Raw genomic sequence first — 13,762 nt, 5'->3', positions numbered from 1 at the left:
AATATAAAAAAAGACACTCAGTGGCAACCAGCAACTTTAGATTTCTATTACCACGGTTTTCTGTATTGTATACTCAGATGATAGATTCTAAATCTAATTAACTAATTAAATAAGACATAAAGATTTGCTAAGCCAAACTTTTCAAATCACGCTTATACTAAAAGGCATAGCGAGAGTCTTTGCATTGCAAAGTGAATTATTTAAGTTATTAACCAATTGATCCAATCTGCCATATTCACATCTACATCATTTTCTCCCAATAAGCCATTTTCATTATGATGTTTCATTCTTGCAACTAGCTCCTGCATCTTCTTGCACTGCTTACTCTTGACACATTTTCCTTTTTTACCCAGGCAATGATTTTTTTTAAAATATTCCCAGATATGGCTTCTGGGGGTAAGAGAAACCCTAACAGTTTTTATTGTGGCCGAAGTGTGGGATACTGTGTGTACTCAATAATGGCTTCCCTTTTCCTTTCCAGTCCTCTCCACTGTTGTTTTCTATGTTGCCCCTGTCCTTTCCTATATATTGTCTTTCTGTTGTAATATAGCTTCAGAATAAGGGGATGTGGATAAAGCGGATAACCGTGATTTGTAGGGCTAACAAGGAAATCATACTCATGTGGTCCTTGAATTGTTTTAACTCTCTTTATCTGATGCCTTTTAAACAGCGTGATATAATTACTACAGAAGGACTATGGGAGTCAGATCTTGGGTTTTATTTTCAATTCCTGGTTTGTGAGAAATTTTGAGTGAGTCCTTTACTCCTTCTGTTCTTGGCTCTCCCAGCTAGTCCTATATTAGCACAAAGTATTTGTCATCTGTTCCTTTTTGTTTTGCTCTAATTGCACAAACCATAAAGACCATACTTAGACCATTTAATAAAGTGCTTCTTTAGCCCATGGGCCTGCAACAGTTAAATGCATACTTAATTTGACTCCTATGAATAGTATAATTAAAGCCTGCATTGCTACTGTTTGCAGGATCGAGGCCTTGAACTTTTGTTTGAGAAGCTTTGTCTCATGCCGTAGTAGTATAACATTGTCACTTACAATATTGAACTTTGCAACAGCATGTCACCTTTTTTAAAATCCATATAGTGTTGCTGGAGGTAAGTATGATGGGAGGAGGTTACTTTGGTTAACAAGTGAATCAATGTTTAAATAGTTATGTAGGAATTGCTACCCTGGCCTGGAATCTTATGTGCTCCAATCTAAACGTTAGCGTAAATGTATCTTATTTACATCCAAAAATAGACTACCTACCTAATATGAAGATTCTTGAAATAAACAATTTGTTATACAATAAAGTCAACGTAACAAACTTCAAGCTATTGTCCAGGAGATCGTGAATGATTTAAAATCTTAAAGGTGTCCTATAAAAAGTGGAAACTAGGTCCAAGTACAAAGACTATAAGCAAACTACACAAGTATATAGGGGCAAAATTAGAAAGGCCATAGGTACGAAATGAGCTCAAACTAGCTAGAGAGACAAAAGGTAACAAGAAATAATTCAACAATTATATTAGAAGCAAAATGAAGGCCAAGGACAGGGTAAGCCCATTGCTCATTTGAAGAGGGAAAAACAATAACAGAATATGTGGAAATGACATAGGTGCTTAACAACTTTGTGTCCGTTTTCACCAAGAAGATTAGTGACAATTGGTCACCTAACTTAGTGAAAGCCAGTAAAAATCGGCATTCTAGAATACTGAAAAGAGCTGACTGAGGAAGAATCTGACTTTGAGAATCATCTTTGAAAAGTCATAGAAGACAGGAGCGATTTCAGAAGGCTGGAAAAATGGGTAAATATGGTGCCCATTTATAAAAAGGGAAATAAGAACAACCCAGGAAACTACAGACCAGTCCGCTTAACTTCTGTACAAGGAAAGATAATGGAGCAAATAATTAAGGAATCCATCTGCAAACATCTGGAAGATAATAAGGTGATAAGTAACAATCAGCATGGATTTGTCAAGAAAAAATTGTGTCAAAGCAACCTGATAGCTTTCTTTGATTGATAACAAGCCTTATGGATAAAGGGGGAAGCAGTAGGCATGATATAACTAGACTTTAGTGAAGCACTTGATACAGTCTCGCATGATTTTCTTATCAATAAACTAGGGAAACACAACAGATAAGGATACTATAAGGTGGGTGCATAACTAAGAGCTGTCTGGAGCATGCCACACAGCACTCTGACAGTGATTTAAAGGGCCCAGGTCTGTGGATATTAGGAGCTCCAGGCCCTTTTGTACTGGTGGGCCCTGGGGCAATTGTCCCCATTGACCACCCCCATTGGGGAGCCTGGTGCTGTACAAAAAGACCAGAAACTTTAATGAAATGTGGGGGTGGGGTGTTGCCAGCTTTCTATATGGAACCAGAAGATAGATTGCTGTCTTGTGGCTGTACTAAATGGTCACCAGATGTTGGTAGGAACCGGATATATCAGAAATGATTGTTTCAAGTGCATATTTATTCTTGCCTTATTTATAGGCTTCTGAATTGGCTGAAAAAGGAAAGACGGTAATTATTTTAAAGCTGTTGTAAAGGCTGATTGTTATTTCTCTCTTCTTTTGGTGGTCATGAGATAGCAGTTCATATTAGTTTATTTTTGATCTGACTTCACTTTCGGAGTGTTTGTAAAACAGAGAAAAGACTATAAAGAGTATAAAGGGTCTGTGTGCTAGAAACCTAGTCTGATTCATACGATGTTTATGGCATTACAGTATTACTCAAAGAAGTGAGTTAAAAATATCTTTAAATGGAAGCGATGTGCCCTGATATCCCCTGTATTGTCTGTGACTGCCCAGGGTTATTGTGCTACACAGGATGGTATTATTGGCAGTGATGGCCATATATATGAGTGTGACGGCACTTTGGGGTTTTCCCGTCTCCTGCACCCCCATAATGGCATGGACAGACTCCACCAGCCAGTAGAATAGAATGAGTTTATTGCTTCCCCAGGATACAGCACAGCACAGATGTAATCTGGTTACAGGGCAGGCCTAAGATGCCTCAGCCCCCCTTGAGATGGGGGAGCCTGGGCCCCTAAATCCCAGCCCGTTGCCTAGGCTGCTTCTTCCATGATCCCAGACAGAAACCTAACTCACCCCCAGCCCTGCCCCCAGCCAGGGCTCCACCCTCCTTCTTCCCATTGTTCCACTCCCTGGGAGATCACTGGTAAGACAGGTTTGAAGCCCCCTTTGCATAATGACTCATCCTTTGCCCTGCTGGGCCATGCTGCAGACAGCAGCCAGTGGAGGTCACTCACAACCCACTGCCCAGCATAGCAACCAGCAAGGTACCCCCCACTACGTCACAATGAGTATTTCTGAGAATTACATGCTGGAGGGGGATCATTGATTCTTCTTTGATAAGTGTCCCAGTGGGTTCTCCACTCCAGGCATCAGTGTGTTCCTGCGCTTTGACACAGAGATATTTGCAGCAGTGTCTGTCAGGGTCATGCACATATGCAGAGCTTGTCTTGTGCGCCCCCCCCCTCCATTTAAAGAGCTGCACATGGGACCCAGAGCCCTGAATTCCCTTTCTGCCATCCCTGTCCAGAGCTGGAGAGTGCAGCAGTCGTGCTGTCGGTGCTCTCTTCAGAACTGTAGTTAGGGTAATTTATCTTAGCTAGCGTTAATACAAGGAGAGAACAAAAAATCCGCTTCATTAGGGCTTTATTAGCTCCCAGTTGACTGTATGCTGGACTTCCTGGGCTTCAAGATGTGCCTGCTGCAGGGAGGTTATGCCTATCTGACGAGCACAGTCAGTGTGTCTGCTGCTTGGACGAGGGGCATATCCCCCAGAAATGTGCTCACTGTGCCAAAATGAAGTCCAGGGTGCACAGAGAGAGGGACTTGAGGCTGAAACTCCTCCTAATGGAGAACTTCCTCCAAGCATCCTCTGACCCAGGACACTCTGAGAAGCCTCTGCTGTGTGTGCCTCTTGTCAAAGGCGCCCCAACAAAGTCTCTCGCAAGGTCTGTGAAGCCACTGAAAGTGGTGAAAATGCGGCTGCTTTTTTGCTACAGAGAGCACAAACGATGTAAAAATATGCTCTCCAAGGAGATCTCGGCTGCCACCACAGACAGCTTTGCTGAAGCTAATGAGGCCGCCCTTCCTGTCACTCTCCCGGCACCCTCAGCACCTCAGGCAGACTTAGCACTGACAGCCAAGCTGCTCTCAGTGCAGCAGCTCAGTGCCAAGGCAAGGACTTGTCACTCTCCCTTGCAAAGCATGCTGCAGCTCTGTCAGCTCAGGCTGTAGTACCACAACTGGCCAACCACGGTGCCAGCCTCCCCTAGCTTACAGTACCCCTCTCACCTACCTCAAAGCCACCACCCACGGCTACTCACAGGAAGCTTCCCCCTTTTCCACAGACGAGGACACAGAACTACCAACAACAGTGGCGTAGGCACCAATGTGGGCCATCACCACCCCACCATTTTCAGGTCCTTGGCTATATCAAATCCATGGGGACCCTGTACATCCTACCACAAATGACAGGACTCCCCTCACAGGAGCACCATTGAATCCTGACCATCACCTCCACATCCCACTGAGGCAGGGGAATGGGACTTAGCTGTCATTGACCAACCATGGGACATAGTCTGACACATCATCTCCACCTAGCGAGGACCTCTTGCCATCAGAGGAGGCAGCTCCACCCCCTACCCCTCACCAGCCATGGTAGAAGATTATACCCTTTCCAAGACCTCTTTAAAGGCGTGGGAGCGGAACGCCACATAGGTAAGGAGGCAGTGTCAGAAACACAACATAAGTTGAGTGACATAATACAGCAACCCTCCTTGGCTAAATTAGCTTTACTCGTCAATGCAACAGTTCTAGATCCAGCCATATCAGGGGGCAGACACCAGCCACAGCAGCACCCACCAGCAAGAGGTCAATCACAAGTACTACATGCCCCCGAAGGGCTCAGAATATTTCTTCACCCACCTCACCCTAAATTCACTAGTAGCGTACGCTGTGATCCAAAGGGTTTAAATGACAACAGTCTAGAATTCTCCCAGCAGACAGAGATAAGAAACTGGACATCTTTGGCTGCAAAGTTTACACTTCAGCCACACTCCAATTCAGGGTGGCAAATGACACCACACGTCTCGCTGAATCTGACCACGAAAACTATGCTAACTTTACAGACTTTATGAAGGATCTCCCAGAGGACAAAAACCAGCCATTTCAAGCCCCCATCACAGAAGGTCGAACAATTGCACTTGCTGCATTCCAAGCGGTTCTTGATACCACGGCGGGGGCTGCTCGAGCAATAGTCATGAGGAGTGTCTTCTGGTGCAACTCCACCACAGTCTCCAGTGACAACCAATGAGGAGGTGCTTCGCTTTATGAAGGATTCTCGAGCCACTCTGTGATTCCTGAGCATGCAGACCCCTGCCGCAACAGACACCAGTTTAGATACCAACCATAGCACAGAAATAGATACTCCTATTCCTCTCAACAACATAGATCATATGACTAACAACACAGACCGAGGCCACAGCATCATCAATCACTATTGACTGCAGCACCTCATCCCCCATCTTCAAATAAGCACACTGGAAGTTTTGGTCGAGGGTCTGGAAGGTTTCTTCCTCTCTCTAGCATGCTCAACCCTCCATTTTTCTAGCCACTTCTATCAGGAACTACTCGCAATTTACCACCAACAAACAGGCATTAGCATTCATCAGATCTGGCTACACCATCCCCTTTCCTATACATCTCCTTTTTCATCCCTTTTCAGGTACCCCACTCATGAACAATTGTGTCAGGGGGTAGACCATCTCCTCGACTTGGGGACTGTAGGACCTCTTTCCTAGCAACATATTAGGAAAAGATTTTATTCTCACTATTTTTTAATAGCCAAAAAGAACAGAGAATGGAGAGCAATTCTCAACCTCAGATGCTTAATCAAATTCGTAAAGAAAGAAAGGTTCAAAGTGCTCACTCTCTCCACAACCATCCTAGTACTAGAGCAGGGGGACAGGTTTTCAGCCCTCAACCTGCAAAATGCTTATTTTCACGTCACTATACACCCCTCCCCATGGATGTCTTCTGAGATGTACAGTAGGGACTGCCCACTACCCATACACAGTTCTTCCCTATGGACTCCTCACAGTCCCCAGAGTTTTTTCCAAATTCCTTACAATAGTGACTGCACACTTCAGGAAACCTGGATGCTTGTCTTCTCAAAGTGCCTCTATAGTAGAAAGGAACCCGAGGGCTCTGGGTCCCACATGCAGCTGTTCAAAGGGTGGGAGTGGGGGCCTTGAGACAAACTCTGTGGGGGGGTGCGACCCAGAGGGGCCTACTGCAAAAATCTCCATGAGAAGACAAAGAGATGTACCAGTGCCTGGCGTGGAGCACCCATGGGGATGCTCATCTCAAAGACCCTCAGTTACTGCACCGGTGAGTAACGCTTTATTTCCAATTGTAGTTCACTGATGGCAAGAAATGCTTCTGCCCAAAGCAAAGTGAACTCCACCAAAGGGTGCAGGTTTCCTTTAAGAACAATAGTATTAAGCAAAAATGGGTAGATTGCTACATCTCCACTAAACATTTTGTTTTGATGCCCAAGCCACTAAAGACTGTTTGTGTAAGTGAAGGTTCTTTTTAAATGGCATTGGTCACTTCTGGGCCTACTGCTTACTCTACAGCAGCAGGAGAAAGCCAGATTGCAACAGTATAATGTTCAGGTCACAGTAATTGGCTAAGTAAAGCACGTTTTGGCAGCACTAGTGAAGGGAATTGATCGAGCTTATTAACTGAGGAAATCCGGCTGAGAGCTACAGTTTTTTTTTTCCCCCAAGAAATGCTAAGATGTGTGCTAGCTCAAGCTAGTACATTCTCCGAGTGCACGGCAGAATTTCATGGCACTTTTAATTAATTGTACTTTGGCTTATACAGTAAAGACATTCTCCTGGGACAATTGAAACTTACAGGTACTACACTAGATGAAACTTAAAGGAGACGAAAGGCCCTAAAAAATATGCAGCTGAACCCATCCAAAACCAAACAATTGGTAGTAGAAGCCACAAAATATGTAATAGAAAACAATTAAATCTTGGCTCTATTGACATCAGTGGCTAAACTCTTAGGCTGTGTTTAGATTATATCCCTTTTCTCGAAAAAGGGATGTAAATTAGACACTTCGAAATTGCAAATGAAGCCGGGTTTTAAATTTTCTGCGCTTCATTTGTATAATGGTGGCCACGTTTTTTCTGAAATGGGGCTTTTCGAAAGAAAAATGGCAATTTAGACAGGGATTGATCAAAAATAAAACCCTTTTTCAAAAGATCTTGTACTCCTCAGAATAATTGTAATCACAAAAAGCACCTTGATTCTGTGTTTCTAAAAGTGATTTACCATTTAAAAATATACCAGAAGGCCAATAATTATACCATTTTCTATGCTGCGCCTGGGGACAGTACTGCAGCAGGCACTCGAAGTTGATATTTAAGCAAAAAGAGCCCAATCAAGCTATGTGTGAGCACTTTTGCAGAGATGCTGAATATTCTCAATTCTGACTGAAGTCGATGAGAATAGAGGGAGCTAAGTGATAAGATGTTACAATTATTTTTATAAAGCACCCCAACCACATCCCCAAGCCTGAGTATGAATATTTCATAAGTAATAAAAACCACAAATGAAAAACAATGTAACTGTCCTTTTGACAACTGCAAACAAATATAGCAAACTAGAAAAGTGATTCTATGAAAGGGCAGGAGAAGGCCCTAAATATGGAGGTATTGGTGGGTTTAACTAAAACAGAATCATCAAGGGCTGTCATTTAATCAACAATTAATTCACATGAGTTGCTCAAAATGAATTGCTATTAAAAACATTAATTGTGATTAATCACACTGTTAAACTATAGAATACCAATTGAAGTTTATTAAATATATTTTGGATGTTTTCTGTATTTTCAATATTGATTTCAATAACAGCACAGAATACAAAGTATACAGTATTCATTTTATCTGATTACTTTTTACTACAAATAGATGAATTGTAAAAATGATATGCAAAAGAAAAAGTACTTTTCAATTCACCTCATACAAATACTGTACTGTAATCTTTTTATTGTGATACTGTAATTTACAAATGCAGAATTTTTTTGGTCACATAACTGCACTCAAAAACAAACCAGTGTAAAACTTTAGACTCTATAAGTCCACTCAGTCCTAATTCTTGTTTTGCCAATCGCTGAGGCAAGTAAGTTTCAGAAGGATAGTCGTGTTTGTTTTTGATGAAACAGACTGAGAGTCCCATGGCACCTTAAAGACTAACAAATTTATTTGGGCATAAGCCAAAGTAGGCAATAAGCGGCTCATGAGATAGTTCACTAGTATGAGATGAATTGGAAAAAAATTGTTTTTACAATGCAAATATTTGTAATAAAAAAATAGAAAGTTGAGCACTGTTCACTTTGTATTTTGTGTTGTAATTGAAATCAATATATTTGAAAATGTAGAAAAAAAATCCAAAAGTATTTAAAATAAAGGCTATTTTATTATTATTTAATCATGATTAACCACTCTAATTTATTTAATCACACAATTTTTAAATCATTTGATAACCCTAAAACCAGCCTTAATTTTTCTTTTTAAAAGAAGAAAGTTTGTGATGTGTGGATGGAAGGAAGGATTGACACAATTGTTGAGCAAGCAGATTGCACCCTTTAGGGGCTAGCTCAGCAAAGGAACTGCTGGCTGTGATAGTGGAATTCATAAAAGGCACAAAAGTTTGAGGGGTAGCCATGTTAGTCTGTAACTGGAAAAACTTAAACAACAAATAGTCTTGCAGCACCTTAGAGACCAACCAAAACTGTAGATGGTGTCGAGCTTTCATGGGCACAACCCACTTATTCAGATGAATGGAGTTTAAGGGGTCCAGTTTTCGAATAAATAGCACAGAGAGAGGAAGAAGAGGAGGAAAATGAAGGAAAAAAAGGGGAAATGATCAATTAGAATGTCCACGCTAAATAAGCTGATAAGAATACTTAGTAACCCACTCTAAGTACCCTTTGTTTGTTTTTTATGCCATTAGGATGTGGAATGTAGTGGGCCATCCAGCCAATGTCTTTGTTTAGACTTCTGTTGTAGGAATCAGACTTGTCAATGAAATTAAGTTCAGTAGCCTCCCTGTCCAGCTGGCTTTTGAAATTAGTTTGAAATAATATGGTGACTTTTAGATCCATTAATGAGTGCTCAGGCAAGTTAAAATGTTCCCAGCAGATTTCTGTGTTGCCTTTTCAGATATCTGATTTGTGTCCATTAATCATTTGTCATAGAGACTGTCCAGATTAACTAATATACATGGTAGAGGGGAATTGCTGGCACTTGATGGCATAGATCACATTAGTGGATGTGCACCTGTACAAGCCTCTGATGTGGTGGTTTATGTGGTTAGGTCCTGTGATATCACTTGTATAGATGTGTAGAATGAGCTGGCATCGGGACTGACTCCAGGGGTGGGTTCCTGGATGATATGATGGAGATGTGCTGCAAGGTTATTGGAAAGCATTTGTTTGAAGTTAGGGGGTTGTCTGGGTATGTCTACACTAGCGTTATTTCGAAATATCTTATTTTGAAATAGTTAATTCAAAATAAATTATTTCGAAATAACACGTCTACACACAAAATACATTTCAAAATAGCGTTTTGCTTTTAGTTTATTAGTTTAACATTAATTTCAAAATAGCGGTTTGGCTGTGTAAACGCTAGTAAAGTTATTTCAAAACAATGGCTGTTATTTCAAAATAACTTTGCTGTGTAGACATACCCTAGGTGAGGTTTGGCCTGACCCCCCAAGGCTTGTGAGAGTGAGGGGTCATTTTTCAGGATAGGTTGTAGATTGTTAATAATGCACTAGAGGAGTTTGTTGGGGGCTATAGGCAATGTTCTGTCATTTTCTTTGTAGGTCCTATCTTGAAGTAGCTGATGCCTTGGTACTCGTCTGGCTCTGTCAATCTTTTTTTTCATTTCTCCAGGTGGGTTATTTCAGTTTTAAAAATTCTTTATATAAATCCAATAGGTGTTTGTCTCTGTCTGTGAGGGTATGTCTACACTAGCACCCTCTTTTGAGAGAGGGATGCAAATGAAGACATTCGAAATTGCAAATGAAGCTGGGATTTAAATATCCCGCACTTCATTTGTACATTCACGTTATGGCGCTATTTCGAAATAACAGACGCTGTAAAGACACGGTTATTTCGAAAGAAAACCTTTCTCTCGAAATAACTGGTAAACCTCATTGTTTGAGGAATAAGGGTTATATTGAGAGAAGGGTTTTCTCTCGAAATAACCTTGTCTTAACAGCGTCTGTTATTTCGAAATAGCGCCATAACGTGAATATGCAAATGAAACACGGGATATTTAAATCCTGGCTTCATTTGCAATTTCAAATGTCTTCATTTACATCCCTCTTTCGAAAGAGGGTGCAAGTGTAGACATACACTGAGACTGGAGCAAATCTGGTTGTGTATGAGGCCTGGCTGAAAACATGATAACAGATTGTTTAAAAACTCAACATCACTGTTGAGGGGGAGGGATAGCTCAGTGGTTTGAGCATTGGCCTGCTAAACTCGGGGTTGTGAGTTCAATCCTTGTGGAGGCCATTTGGGGCAAAAATTTGTCAGGGATGGTACTTGGTCCTGCAGTGAAGGCAGGGGACTGGACTTGATGACCTTTCAAGGTCCCTTCCAGTTCTAGGAGATAGGCAATCTCCATTAAAAAAAAAAAAAACCCCTCCTCACCCCCATTTGGCTGGCTCTGTGCAATTTTCTCCCACGTCCATGTGATGGGGCGGGGAGGAAGGGCAGTGTCTCCACCCACTATACAATTATGGGTCGAGCAGGGGTGCTGGGCAGGGAGGGATGGCCCTAAATGGGTGGGGCCCTTATTAACCCTCCCGGTAGAGCAGCAGTCCCTGTTCAGTTGCTTCTGCCCTTACTGGGAGGAGTCTGACCGGAATGAGCAATGCCTAGCATGGCACAGGGCACGAGTCCCAAGTCACTCATGCATAGGATATTAAATCTGAACTACAGAAACTCCCTTTATTTTATCATAATGACCAATCAGTGATATGCTGTGCTCTGCAGGCAAGCAGGCAGACCATGCCCTGCCCCTAGTGTGACTCTCATTCTGAGCTGGTTAAGTAGTGGTGAGTGCCTGCTGCTAGATGTCTTCTGGTAATTCTCGCTGATGGTTTCCACATTCACCTTACAGGGCAAATGACCATGTCGAAAAACAACGGAGACTTATTAGGGTAAGTACAGATTTGCAGTTGCTTATATTTGGGTTGGAGATAGTGCTGATTTTACAGCTAAGGCAGTAGAGAAACAGTGCAACCCACTGAAGCATGACTAATCAGTTTGCAAAAATGTTCAGCCTTCTCTAAAGTATTTCTTCTTTGAATTACCATATTAACAGACTAGGATCTGTATCATTTGCATAATTAAATGGCATTTACCTGCTTACATTCTGCTTTCTTTACTTACTGACTACGTGGAATGGTCCAGTTTCATTAGACTGCTAGGAAGGTGTGTCACTTGCATTACTGTGGCAGCTGAGAAGAGAGTGGGAGATTGTGTCAAGCATTCTTTTAGAAAGCGTTCCTAAGAGTTCAGCTATACTTTGAGCTTGTACAGTGTATAACTTCCAGCACTTCTCTGTTGCAAAAAGGAGTCTCACAAGGAAGCATGTTTGTATTTTTTTTAAATCAACATTCTGTGCAAAGGTAAAGAATCAAAACAAATTAGAGAATTTAAATGGTGCAGATGAGAGCATGTTTCAGAGCAATCTTAAGCATGTTGTTATACTGAAGGGCCTAAGGTAACAAGGGGCAAATAAAAATGATCATACATTCACCCTACAGATGATAGTTTTAAAATACTGTAGTACAATAAAACAGGCTTGGAGAGGAGCTGTAAGTGTTACCATGTACTGTATTCATGATATCGTATTAGACGCACAATGGCTCACGGAAATATTGGGACTTGGGGTTTATTGGTGACTGAGATATTTCCGGGAGCAGAGTAACAGGCAGTACAACTGAGAAGTGTGATGACACAGGCATTATGAGACACTGCCACATAGTGTGTTGCTCTCAAATTTGTAAACCTGGTTCTTGAGCATGGAAAAAATCATGCTTTTTTTCCCCAATAAAGTCTTTTACTTTTAAAAGAAATATTTTTGCAAAATCCTCAGTATAATTACTAACCTCTCGTTGCTTCATTTTGAACTCTGATCCTTTTCTTATTAGAGTGAGATTGCTGGCACACTTCCTGTTTTCAAGGTTGATTTCTTTTTCCGTTCAGTAGTTATGTTTGCAATTTTTCCTAAAGGGACGCAAGACAGATTCCAAGTCACAGGACAGTTACTTAGAGCAACCAAAGTCAGGGAGAGGTGGAGGGTAGGGTTGCCAGATGGTCTCCCAAAAAATGCTGAACACGCTGGCTAAAAATTTGTGGAGCTCCCCAAAAAAACCCCACTGCCACGAACACACATGCTATGTTTAATACTTAACTTTATTATAAACAGTCTTTATCCTACACCAGCTCTATGTAAAGAGGCTTAGAAGTAATTGTGCAAATGTGCATGCTATTTTCATTGTTTTCTATTGCTCTAAAGCTAAGGCTATAAAAGAATTTAGAAGAACTCCTTTTTATCCTGCAGATGAAATGATTGTAGAGAACTCCCAGTGCCAATCGCACCCCGCCTCCCAGCCACCCCCTCTCCCCGCCCCTGCTAAGCTTCTGGGCTTCTGATGCACCCAGAGCAGCGATCACGGCCCTGCCCCAGCTGGGACACCCAGGCCAGGAGGCGGTGCCACAATCGGCACTGGGAGCCTGTGATTGCGCAGAAGCCTGGCGTGGGCGGGGGGAGTGGCTGGCAGTCCCAGCCACTCCCCCCCACCCCAGCCAGGCTTCTGCGCAATCACAGGCTCCTAGTGCCGATTGTGGCCCCGCCTTCCAGCCACTCCCCTCACCCATGCCAGGCTTCTGTCAGGTGCACAGCCGGAAAAATCAGAACATACCAGACATTGCGTGTGTCCGGTATTTTCTGGTTTTTTTACTGGACAGAGAGCACAAATACCGGACTGTCCGGTAGAGTACTGGACATCTGGCAACCCTAGGAAGGGAGAAAATGAGTCTTTATTACTTTATAAAAATAACCCAAACTAGCCTGAGCACCATGCACTAATGCAATGCAGTCTTTCTTTAAAAGGTGCAAAATACCCATATTTCAACTCTTTTGACATTTCCCAGGGTACATTAACCTTGCCAGAGCAAGGTCTACTGTTCTTTCTACAGTGTCATGTACAACAATGTTATGCCTCATGCTGAACTTTGGCCAGAACTTTTCAATTGATCTATTATCCCATTACTAGTCATCCTGCACCCTCTGAGAAGCATTCATTAGCCTGGCCAGATGCATCAGGCCATAATCTCAGAGTTTCCTGAAGAAAACATATGCAGCCAGACAATGAAGTAGACATCTGATTCTGATATGCTGCATTTGGCTTTTCACTGCATTTTGCGGCTGTTTACTACTCAAACTAGCACATCAGGTCTGACACTGTAATTTATTTGAATGCACAGAGCTGTAGTGACATTTATTTCTCGTGCTGTGTGGTCAATGGCTGCAGAAAATGTGGTTTAAATGTACTGCCAAGAGTCCATTCCAGCAACAATGTACTTGGTCGTTTCTACACTGTAGGAGACCATTAGTCGCGCAAGTCCGGT

The 13,762-nt window shown here is 42.1% G+C and overlaps 1 protein-coding gene across 1 annotated transcript in view; it reads left to right on the top strand.

Moving 5' to 3' along the window:
- The first annotated feature begins 10,932 nt into the window (after positions 1-10,932).
- The window catches only part of TTC39A (tetratricopeptide repeat domain 39A), an 81,942-nt gene continuing 79,112 nt past the window's right edge, over positions 10,933-13,762 (top strand). The window contains exon 1 of the mRNA XM_006126422.4: positions 10,933-11,283. Coding sequence (XP_006126484.1) covers positions 11,249-11,283 — 35 coding nt within the window. The 5' untranslated portion in view covers positions 10,933-11,248. The remainder of the gene's footprint in view (positions 11,284-13,762) is intronic.

This window comes from Pelodiscus sinensis, chromosome 9 (genome assembly GCF_049634645.1).
Source record: "Pelodiscus sinensis isolate JC-2024 chromosome 9, ASM4963464v1, whole genome shotgun sequence".
NCBI classification, from domain to species: Eukaryota; Metazoa; Chordata; order Testudines; family Trionychidae; genus Pelodiscus; species Pelodiscus sinensis.
The sequence above is the reverse complement of the archived record's forward strand: the minus strand, read 5'-3'. Positions and strand labels throughout refer to the sequence as shown.